The sequence below is a fragment of the Bufo gargarizans genome, unplaced genomic scaffold, assembly GCF_014858855.1.
Source record: "Bufo gargarizans isolate SCDJY-AF-19 unplaced genomic scaffold, ASM1485885v1 original_scaffold_1345_pilon, whole genome shotgun sequence".
NCBI classification, from domain to species: domain Eukaryota; kingdom Metazoa; phylum Chordata; class Amphibia; order Anura; family Bufonidae; genus Bufo; species Bufo gargarizans.
In genome coordinates this window covers 202,914-215,500 of record NW_025334318.1, presented here as the reverse complement: position 1 = coordinate 215,500, position 12,587 = coordinate 202,914, and the positions used below count along the sequence as shown (strand labels likewise).

Here is a 12,587-nt window from a genome sequence, read left to right as displayed (position 1 = left end):
CACATCTGTAACAACCTACTCTATAAAAATAGCACATGATCTAACCTGTTAAATGAACATCATAAAAATCAAAAAATAAAAACAGTGCCAAAAAAAACGTGTAATATAGAGCAGCCAAAAATCATATGTACATTAAAATAGTACCAACAAAACTGACACCTTATCCCTGTAGTTTCCAAAATGGGGTCACTTTTTGGGTGTTTCTACCCTAGGGGGTGCATCAGAAGTTCTTCAAATGTGACATGGCAACTTAAAATTATCCCAGTGAAATCTGCCCTCCAAAAACCATATGGCGCTCCTTTTCTTCTGTGCCCTGCCGTGCGCCCTTACAGCGGTTTACAATTACAAATGGGGTGCTTCTGTAAACAGAATCATGGTAATAAATATTGAGTTTTATTTGGGCTGGTAACCCTTGCTTTATTACCGGAATTATTTTTAATAAAATGTAAAAATCTGCCCAAAAAGTTTAATTCTCAAATTTCATCTACATTTTCCTTTAATTCTTGTGGAACACCTAAAGGGTTAACAAAGTAAAATCAGTTTTGAATACCTTGAGGGGTTTAGTTTCTAAAATGGGGCCATTTATGGGTGGTTTCTATTATGTAAGCCCCACAATGACCTCATAACCGAACTGGTCCTTAAAAAAGTGTTTTTTGGAAATTTTCTGAAAAATTTCAAGATTTGCTTCTAAACTTCTAAGCCTTCTAACATCCCCAAAAAATAAAATGGCATTCACAAAATGATCCAGACATAAAGTAGACATATGGGAAATGTAAAGTAATAGATATTATATATGGTATCACTATCTGTTTTAAAAGCAGAGAAATTGAAATTTGGAAAGTTGCAAATTTTTCAAATTTTTAGGTAAATTTAAATTAAAATGAAAAATATTGACTGAAATTTAACACTATCATGAAGTACAATGTGTCATGAGAAAACAGTCTCAGAATGACTTGGATAAGTAAAAGCGTTTCAAAGATATTACCACATAAAGTGACACATGTCAAATTTTTCAAAAAACTACCTGGTCCTGAAATATGGCAGGGTCCTGAAAGGTTTAATATCTGCCTTTTCCTCATAAATCGCAAAGCCAATGCACAACTTGGATATTCCAGCATGCTTATAAGGTGATTTACTGAGTGTCCCGCTTTTAAAATTTGAAACACTGTATAGGGTTGAAGCCCCTTATTAAAATAATGTGCAGTTTTGTTTGCTGCAGGAATTCCAATCCTACTACGAAGGACCTGAAGGAGAAATTTGCAGATCTCTCCACAGAGCTTAAGACTCAGAGAAAAAAAAATCAGAGACTATATCTCGAATCTACTAGGTCCCAAGCTCTCTATTGCTGATAGGCAGGGGCGTAGCGTGGGGGGGGCCAGGGGGGCCGTTGCCCCGGGCGCCAAACTGCAGGGGGGCGCTCCGGCGCCGGCTGAAAGATTTTATAATGTAAGTTTTAAGTTTTTTTTCAGGTTGCGTTGCGCCGTTGTGGCATGCGGCGCAACGGCCGGCCAGAGAGCTCAGCTGTTTAGTGCGCGCCCGCCCGGCCCTGCCGCCCTGATGCAGATCATGATTCATTCATGATTTGTGCGGTCGCGGCGGGCGCACTACTTACACTAGCAGCTAGAGTCATTACATACATGATTGGCAGCTGGCACCGCCTCCTTCTCCTCGCCGCCTCCTTCTCCTCGCCGCCTCCTTCTCCTAGTGCTAGTGGGTGATGTCATTAGGCTGGCCGCTGGCCTGGCTCCCTCCGGCTCCGCCCACTTTCCAGGCGGGAAACACAGTGCGGAGCGCGGGAGCCAGAGCCAGCAGAAGATTGCCAGGAGGCAGGAGCAGGAGGCGGCGCCGCGGCAGTCAGAGTCACTCACAGCAGCAGTGTGACTAGCAGCAGTGGGCACTGTGTCACACACAGTCACTCCAGACTCCAGTCAAGAAGACAAAGAACTGTTGAGTCTGATGAGTGAGCCCTGAGCCGCCCTAGAAGAGTCCAGAGTGACAGAGTGGAGTCCAGTCCAGACTGAGACTACTACAGAGCAGAGGTAGAAAGGGAGTTAGTGGCACTAGTAGTGACGTGTAGTGATTAAGTTGGGTGGCCATGTAAGGCTACTTTCACACTAGCGTTCGTCGGTCCGCTCGTGAGCTCCGTTTGAAGGGGCTCACGAGCGGACCCGAACGCAGCCGTCCAGCCCTGATGCAGTCTGAATGGAGCGGATCCGCTCAGACTGCATCAGTCTGGCGGCGTTCAGCCTCCGCTCCGCACGGACAGGCGGACAGCTGAACGCTGCTTGCAGCGTTCGGGTGTCCGCCTGGCCGTGCGGAGGCGTGCGGATCCGTCCAGACTTACAATGTAAGTCAATGGGGACGGATCCGTTTGAAGATGCCACAATATGGCTCAATCTTCAAGCGGATCCGTCCCCCATTGACTTTACATTGAAAGTCTGAACGGATCCGCGCAGGCTACTTGCGCACTTGCGAAATTTTTCTAAGTTATTAATGCAGACGGATCCGTACTGAACGGAGCCTCCGTCTGCATTAATATGATCGGATCCGTTCAGAACGGATCCCATCAAGCGCTAGTGTGAAAGTAGCCTTAGCCAGACTGAGCAGCATGCAATAATAATGGTAATAAATCAATGAGTGAAGTGCCAGATCTCTGCCAGGCCAAATAGGTGGTGTGGCAGTCTGGCATTCATGGTTCTGATGTGGCAGCTTCTAGGTATACATTGGGGCCATAATATATAATAATTATATAAGGGGGCCATCATTAATTATACATAGGGGCCATTATATATTATAATTATACAGAGGCTATTAATAATGGGCCCTCTGTATAATTCTAATATATAATGGCCCCCCTGTATAATTATTACCGTAAATATTATGGCCCCACTGTATAACTATAATTTATAGTTATACTGTGGGGCCATAATATATAATAATTATACAAGGGGCCGTTATATATTATACAGAGGGGCCATTATATATAATAATTATACAGGGGGGCCATTATATATTATAATTATACAGGGGGGCCATTATACAGTATATTAGAATTATACAGAGGGCCCATTATCAATAGCCTCTCTGTATAATTATAATATATAATGGCCCCTATGTATAATATATAATGGCCCCTCTGTATAATATATAATGCACCTTTGTATAATTATCATTTATTATGGCCCCTCTGTATAACTATAATATATAATGGCCCCCTGTAGAATATATTATGGCCCCCTTGTATAATTATTATATATTATGGTCCCTCTGTATAACTATAATATATAATGCCCCCCTTGTATATTATATATAGTGACCCCTCTGTAATATTAGGATATATAATGGCCCCCTCTGTATTATTATTATATATAAAATGGCCCCTCTGTATAATTATTATATATAATGACCCCTCTGTAATATTAGGATATATAATGGCCTCCTCTGTATTATTATTATATATAAAATGGCCCCTCTGTATAATTACTATATATAATGACCCCCCCTGTATTATTATAATATATAATGGCCCCCTCCGTATTATTAGGATATATAATGGCCCATTATATATCCTAATATTACAGAGGGGCCATTATATATTATACAGAGGGGGCCATTATATATAAAAATAACTAATAATAATAAAACTCTGCAGAGATGAGACGCGGCTGAAAGAAGGTGTCATGGCGGTCTTATCTCCGAATGAAGACGCTGAGGAAAGTCTACATCACAGGAGACGTCACTGGATGGATGAGGTATGTGGTGCTGTATTCTCCTGTATATTTTGTAGTGATGTATGTAATGTCCAAACACATATTTGTTTCACGGTAGGGTTGGGGGGGTGGATTGAGAATTTGGCCCACCCTGCCGCATCCTGGCCCCAGACTTCAGGTCACACTGTGTGTGTGTTCTGAATTCTGGGGCCTTATACCCATCTACTACATCATCTGTACTTAGAGAGTTACCACCATGTTATCTGTGGTGTTACATAGGTCTACTACATTATCTGTAAAAGGGGCGTGTCCACAGGTTGGGAGGGGGGGCGCAATAAATGGCTCGCCCCGGGTGCTGGCAACCCACGCTACGCCACTGCTGATAGGGATACCCTGGAAAGGGAGATAACCTTGCAGGAGTGTCACCAACTTGCCTGTCGATTGCCCACTTTGGTCATGCCCCCTTAGGTCACACCTGAACTACGCCCCCCGGTGATGTCAGCGCTCTGGTGATTAGCTCCCTATTTAAGGCTGCAACTGGCAATCACCTTTGCCAGTTATAGGTTTTCCTTACTGTGCTCTGCTACCTGTGTGTATTGAACTTTTGCTTTTGGATTTGACTTTGGCTATACCTTGACCTCTCTTTCTGCTTTGCGATTCTGTACCTTTTCCTGTCCGGTATTGACCTTTGGCTTGTTATTGCTCCCTCCTTCTGCTTTGTGATTCTGTTGGTATTTATCTCCTGGTTTGACTGTTTCTGGCTCGACTTCCCTTGGCGTTTGTGTGTCCTGTGTGTGAACAGGTACCTGTATTTCTGCGGGCACTTGGATTGTATCTCTGCACTTACCAGTATAGGGAACGTCGACCAGTTGTGGACTTGTCGCCTAGGACTTGTTCTGCAAGTAGGCAGGGTCAGTAGGCTGGGTTCAAGTTAGGGCTCACTGTGTGTGTGTGTGTCCCTGCCTACGGTCGTGACACAGAGGTCCAGGGGTCATAAGGTAGTTGGAGGTCGGTAAGTGTCCAGGCCCCGATGGATTCACACCCTGCTTCTACAAGATGTTCCTGGAGGGTGTCTCTAACTCTTTTACTAGAATGTGAAACTCTCTCACTGATGGTTCTTCCTTCCCCCCTCAGGCGTTGACTGCACATATATGTGTAATTCATAAATCGGGCAAGGATCCCCTGGTCTGTAGTAACTACCGGCCAATATCATTGATCAACATAGACATGAAGATCTATGCTAAAATTCTGGCCGATAGACTGAAGATCTATATGCCTTCTTTAATACATAGCGAGCAGGTAGGCTTTGTCCCGAAACGGGAAGCAAGAGACAACACAATTTGCTCTTTGGCCCTTATTGCGCGGGCTCATACGACCGCCTTCCCCCTTTGTCTTCTCTCGATCGATGTTGAAAAGCATTTGACTGAGTGGATTGGTTCTTCATGGGAGAAGCCCTGAGATCCTTTGGCTTGGGACCCTGCATGGGAACCCGTATTCTCGCTCTATATAATAACCCTAGAGTTCAGGTTCAAGTCAATGGCTCTTTGTCCTCCCTCTTCCTGATACATAATGGTACCAGGCAGGGGTGCCGTCTCCCCACTGTTATACATAATGGTCATGGAGTTCCTGGCTAGGGCCCTCAGGGCTAATGAATCTATCAGAGGAGACAAAATGGGGGAACTGGAGTGCAAGATAGCTATTTATTCAGATGACCTCCTCATTTACTGTTCTAACCCGGTCATTGGTTTCCCCAATATTTTGAGGGAGTTCTCGACCTTTGGAGACCTTAGCAACTTTAAAGTCAACCTCCACAAATCCGAGATACACAACATACGTATCTATACCTCCTAGTACTGTATCTATGTTGCAGTCGTCTTTCCCCTTTCAGTGGCCGTAGGGACAGATCACTTACCTGGGCATGGCTATCCCCTCGAGATTAGCTGATCTTTACTCTACCAAATTTCCCCCCCTTATTGAAAACATTAAGAAAGATCTCCAGTCTTGGAAGAAAATACCTTTATCTTCATCTTCATACACTAAAAATGAATATTCTTCCAAGGATATTATATTTCTTTAGAACTATCCCTTTAGAGATGACCTGCACTTCCCCCTCGGAGTGGGGCAACCGGCCATTTTGGGTCTTCTGAAAGGGGACAATCCTCGGATACATCACTTTCTCAGGGACTCAGCTGTGCGCCCCCTTGACTCATTCCCTGGAGGGAGCAGTAGTGGGGCATGTTATCAATATGCCAGACTCAAAAGCTTTCTCTCTTCCTTGGGCCCCCTCTCGACTCTCTCTAGAGACCTCACCCCTTTTAAATCTATCTGTCCTTCAATCCACTCCACCCATGCATCAGGTGTCTCTGGTCTACGGATTTATCCAGGGGAACGGGGGAGCCAGCGGTGTAGCTAAAGGCACTTGGTCCTGGTGCAAGAGTTCAGCTTGGGCCCGGTGCAAGAGTTCAGCTTTGTAGCCAGGGGCAGGGAAGCACATAGCCTTCATGCTGCCTGAGGCAAAAATTTAAATGTTTCCCACCCACCCTTTCCCAATGCCAAATTCTTGACCTAACCCCAGCCAGAGGTGTTACTTGACCAGAATAAACTTTCTATAATAGCGGTATTTTCTCATGCTGCACAAGGGTTTTGCGGCCCCTCAGGCTCCTGGGCCAGTAGCGACTGCTACCTCTGCTCCCCTATAGCTACCCCCCTGGGGGGAACCCCATCTTCCCTGCCTAATGTGTCGGCCTGGAAGAGAGTGTTGGGGAGATCTTTCTCCTGGGACCAATGGGAGAAAGCATTCATTTTGTCGCACAAGTTGTCCATTAGCTGTAGACTCCAGGAGAAGAACTTTAAGATCCTATCCAGGACCCCTGCGCTCCTTCACTCATTCTACCTCTCATGTCCGGATCTGTGTTGGTGCTGCGGCAAGGAACTGGGTACTATGTGGCAGTGTGATCGTGTGGCATTCCTTCTGGAGGGCATTGAATGATTTGTACAACCAGGTTAGTGGCAGCGCCTTGCAATGGACCCTTGAGGAGGTTGTGCTATCTATTCTCTCAGGTTCCATCTCTACCCTGAAAAAGGGCCTCCTGAGATTCTTTTTGCAGGCCGCTCGCCTGGTTGTACCTAGATATTGGAAATCGCCCGATACACCACCCCTTTGAGAGTGGCTAAACACATTTGAGATGACCCGCAGAATCGAGGAATTTTCTGCGGAAGATGAGAGAGTAGATGAGAGATACCTTAAAACGTGGACCCCTTGGATTCTATTTAAAGGTCCACAAGCCTTTCGCAATTAGGTTGGCTCAGGCTGATGTTTGGACGTAAGTCCTATGCTTTTGTTTTTTCCTTTTATTTTTAGAACATACAGTACGCCAGGAAGTATATCCCCCTCTCCCACTTTTCTCCCACCCCCACAATGAAGTGTATGATATATTTCACAATCCTCTCATGCATGACAATTATTATTATGCTTCATGTAAGATATGCATAATCTATCTTATTCTGAACAGTTAGTATTTATACAATGCTGTATCATGACAGTAACTTGATACACTTCAAAGCTGTTATATATTGTTGTTTTCTTTGTCCTTTTCAATACAAGTATTTGAACAACAGTTTTGTTTGCTGCTAACCCTTCCCACAATTTAAAGAGCATCAGCATGATCAACTCTATTGAGCCAGACATATTGCCTAGTAGGGTTAATCATGCTGAGTAAAACAATATATTTGTTTTCTCTATAGAGGTAATAAATTATGAGATATATTCATTTTATAATTAGCTATTTGGAGCACCAAGGGCTGGCCATAGTGCTAGGTGCACCGCTAGTGCAACATCCCTGTGCTCTGTATACTGTCCCCTCCCCTTTGAATGACAAGGCTAGACATTTAGTCTAGCCCTGCGTTCTCGTGCCAGTGCCTGTGCAGTAGATCTGATGAGCTCGGAAAGCAGTGCTTTCAGATCCATACGCCGAATCACTCAGCGCTTGAGCAATGCATCTTCTGCTGCTTCCCAAATTCAGCAAGCGGCATCTAATTCACTCTGCAAGCAGTGAGATCAAAGCTCCCTAGAACTATTATCCCAAATCATATTGGTTAATGTTTGATTATAATTGAGAAAAGCAGAGGGGACAGTGGACAACCCTGCCTGGTGACTCACTCTAAACTAAAAGGTGAAGACACAATAGCATTAATTTTTAACTCTGGCTGGAGGATAATTCAAAATTTCCCAGAAAACCAAAATGAGCAAAAACTGTCCAAAGAAAGGGCCACTGAACACTGTGAAAACTTAAAGCATTGAGTAATTATCTAACACCCTCCTCCCCAAAACAAAATAAAATGCAAGTACTTTGATTTTTTTTTGGTCTACCTACAGTACATGTGTTTCTTTGGCATTTTATGAAACTTCTTACATTAGAAGTTGTGATTGTTGAGGGTGCGGTTACAGAAAATTCACAAGAAAGAAGTGATATACAGTTGTGTTCAAAATAATAGCAGTCAGACATCACTAACCTGATCAATCACTGTTTATGGTAGAAATGATATTTCTACATGGCAAATTATTTACTAGCAGGTGTAGTAGAGTAATAGAAACCCAACAGACCCAACAGTCATGACATGCATGCTGCTGATTCTCTGTCATTCAATCACTTATTGAAAGGGGCATGTTCAAAATAATAGCAGTGTGGAGTTCAATGAGTGAGGTCATTTATTCTTTGAAAAACAGGTGGCAATTATTACCCTTATTTAAGAAAGGAAGGCAGCAAATGTTGTACATGCTGGTTACATTGCATTTCTCTCTGAAATTCTGAGGAAAATGGGTCATTCCAGATATTGTTTAGAAGTACAGCGTACCTTGATTAAAAAGTTGATTGGGGAGGAGAAACATATAAAGAAGTGCAGAAAATGATAGGCTGCTCAGCTAAAATGATCGCAAATGCTTTAAAATGGCAACTGAAAGACGTGGAAGAAAGCAAAAAAACTACCATTCGAATGGATAGAAGAATAGCCAGAATGGCAAGGACTCAGCCAACAATCAGCTCCAGGAAGATCAAAGAAGGTCTAAAGTTACCTGTGAGTACTGTTACAATTAGAAGACGCCTATGTGAAGCCAAGCTATCTGCGAGAAGCCCCCTGCAAAGTGTCACTGCTTAAAAAAAAACGTACTGAAGAGGTTACAATTTGCCAAAGAGCGCATTGACTGGCCTAAAGAGACATTTTGTGGACTGATAAAAGTAAGATTGTTGTTTTTGGGTCTAGTGGCCGGAGACAGTTTGTCAGATGACCCCCAAACACTGAATTCAAGCCACAGTACACTGTGAAGACAGTGAAGCATGGTGGCACAAGCATCATGATATGGGGATGTTTCTCATACTACGGTGTTAGGCCTATTTATCGCATACCAGGGATCATGGATCAGTTTGAATACATCAGAATACTTGAAGAGGTCATGCTGCCTTATGCTGAAGAGGAAATGCCCTTGAAATGGGTGTTCCAACAGGACAACGACCCCAAACACACCAGTAAACGTGGAACATCTTGGTTCCAGACCAACAAGATTGACTTTATGGAGTGGCCAGCCCAATCCCTGGATTTTAATCCAATAGAAAACTTGTGGGGTGACATAAAAAATGCAGTTTCTGAGGCATAACCAAGAAATAGAGAAGAACTGTGGAATGTAGTCCAATCATCCTGGGATTTAATACCTGTTCACAGGTTCCAGAAGTTGGTTGACTCCATGCAACACAGATGTACAGCAGTTCTCAGAAACAGTGGTTATACAACTAAATAGTAGTTAAGTGATTCAAAGGAAAGCAACATCTTCAGACATTTTTCAGTTTATATAGTGAATGTTTGAGTTTGTAAAGAAGAATACAAACACTGCTATTTTTTTTAAACAGTCTAATATTCACTTTTCTTAAAAAAATTAGAGAACCAAAACAAATGTAATATTTCCTCATGTTTTGATTTGGAATAGAATGTGTAGTGTTCCCAATGCATTTGTGTGGATGGAAATAAAAGCTATTAGAAGGATTTTGAGCTTTATTCATTTTTTTAAACACACTGCTATTATTTTGAACACAACTGTAAGTACACTGCCCCCTCAGTTCCCAACAACATTGATAGGCTTTCCACAAAAAGCTGTGCACAACAAATGAGAGCTAGAGGGAAAGTGCCCAGTAGAATGGTTGGCCCCCGTGGTTAAGCATATGGTGGTATTTTCAGGCAGAAACACAAATGGAATCTCCTGGAATCTCTCAGTGCAAGATCCATAACGGGGCCCCATGTGCATTTTATAATACTGGAGCGGTAGATGGTCTCAGGATTTGGACTCGCATCAACTACCATTTCTACTATGTCGTTGTGACATGTCAGAGGTTTTATAGAATGACAGTGACCTTTTAAATACACTACGTAAATAAGATATATTGGTGCTGACATGGTGCTAGAAGCAGAGGAAAAATAAAACTTTGAGCTGTAGGATACCGGTAAGGTAATTTCATAACATATTAAGAGTCTCAGTTTTCTGTTGTTAATGGATGTCCAATATCATTAGTCCTTCATCAAACCATTTCTATTACACCTCTCATAGCTATCAAACTGGAAGCATGCTGGAGAGGAGTCATGGGCCGTAAAGCTGCCAAGAAGCGAGCATGGGCTGCACAAATCATACGGAAGTAAGGGAATTGTTGCTGTAACAATTTGTATAAAAAAATCTTATAATCTTTAATAGATTTTGAAGGATTTTGATATTGATGGCCTATCCTCAGGATAAGGCACCAATATCAGATTGGTGGGGGTCTGACACCCGGGATCCCCGCCAATTAGCTGTTTTGAAGAGGCTGTTGAGCCCACCAAAGCTCCGGTAATACAGTGTACCAAACACAGAGCTGTACATTGTATAGTGGCTGTGCTTGATATTGCAGCTCAGGTCCATTTATTTGAATGCCACTGAGCTGTACCTATGCCATGCGACCAATGTACAGTAAGGTCACTGGCCTAGGGAGATGCCTAAGGACTTATGGAGTACCGCAGCCTCTTTGAACAGCTAGATCAGTGGGGGTGTCGGGACTTAGACCTCCGCAGATCTGATATTGATGACCTATCCTGAGGATAGGCCATCAGTATCAAATTCCCAAATAACCCTTTTAAGAGGCCAAGGTCCATGAGAACAACCACTACAGTAAATAAAGGGAACTGGGGGTGGCTGAATATTTTCTATGGGAAAATATTTTCTATAAAAATGGGAAATGTAGTATTACACAGTGCCTGTTGAACTTATGGCATTTCCATCTATTTCTATAAATTAGGTCCTCCAACCTACATCCCACTGGTGGGATGGCTGTTGACCACAGCATCCAGGCGGTGAATGGAGAGCTGACCATGCGGCTTTCTCCATTCCATTTTGGAATTAGCCAAGCAAGTATGCGTGACTGTTTCCATAAAAATGAATGGAGTGTGTCACGACCACCTTTCCATTTATTCTACTGCAGAAGCCTGCAATTACCTCATCAGGGGTAATGGGGTGGGAGGATCCCCTGTTCTGGATACAGGTGTGGGTCCCAAAGCTGGGACTCAGATGTATCAGATATTTATAGCATATCCTGTGGATATAACATACATTTCTAAGATGGGAATACCCCTTAATGAGTGACAATAGGCATATTTGTGTGAAGTTTTGCCTAATAGGAGAATGGCCATAGGGGAGCATATTCAGCTGACAGATAAAACCAAATGCTAACTGTGTGGATCACCTACCGGCAACACTGTGACCTTTCTAAACAAACACTTTCTCAATTTTTAGTTTCATCAGTGGATTCATAAACCGGAATAAAAAGTCTAGTGACACAAACAGAGATTTTCTTTGCATGATGCATTATAACTACCTCGTAAAACTGAAGGACCATGTGCCTAAAAATGTCCTTGACAAGACTTGGCTACAGCCGCCGATGGCTATGACAAAGGTAAGAAAAATCCTATCACATAGTTAGGAAAAATACTGACATATATTTGAGATGAGCTTCCAAGAACTTCCAAGAAAATCCAACAATCAGGCAGCATGTTATTTCAGGTAACTGTACAGAACTAAATGAAATAGGTGAAAATTAATAAGGAGACTCAGTTTACTCGATTTCTAACATTATTTATGATGTATGCATACTGTAGTTTATAATATCGCCTCTTACGTGTGTTGGATGATGCCTTACTGGTCCTCTGCTGGTCTACATAAAGTTTCCTCCCTTTGTTGTAGACCTCAGAATTGCTTCATAAAATGTGCATCAGAAATTTGGTGAGGAAATACTGCAGATCAATTACTCCTCAAAGAACAGAACAGGTATGACAACCAGATCAATCACTCTTTGGCCTACAACTATATATCATGTGTGGTGTGACTTTGCACTAAGCACCTTACATGTCAGGCCTTGCTCTTTCACACATCAGTTATTCACACAAGTGTGCTGTCCATGGTCTCCATCATTGATTTTCCACGGTGACAACACGGAAGCATGCCCAATTTTGTCTGTGATTATGGATCCCTCTTGCACATTATAGTCTATGGGTCAGTTAAAAACACGGACACAACACGGATGCCTGATCTTCAATTTGTCAATTCAATTCAATTCAATCTTCAATTCAATTTACAGACACAACACAGATCTTCAATTTGTTGACCATGTTTGGTCTGCAGTTTTCATAGATTGTTTTTAGGAGAAGCTCTGGAATTAAATTTTCAGCTTTCCAGTATCCATGGAATATGGATGACACACGTAAAACAAAAAACGGACACATGGACCAAACAAAGGTTATTAATGGATGTGCCACTGACCATCTGGGCATGGATGTCATCATGGAACGGTACCTGTCAAAGAGGCCTTA

General features: G+C 42.8%; 1 protein-coding gene across 1 annotated transcript in view; it reads left to right on the top strand.

The window, feature by feature from the left end:
• MYO1H (myosin IH) overlaps positions 1-12,587 on the top strand; it is a 157,396-nt gene that overhangs the window by 118,544 nt on the left and 26,265 nt on the right. The window contains exons 22-24 of the mRNA XM_044273928.1: positions 10,303-10,387; positions 11,515-11,674; positions 11,962-12,045. Of these exons, the coding sequence (XP_044129863.1) occupies positions 10,303-10,387; positions 11,515-11,674; positions 11,962-12,045 (329 nt within the window). The remainder of the gene's footprint in view (positions 1-10,302; positions 10,388-11,514; positions 11,675-11,961; positions 12,046-12,587) is intronic.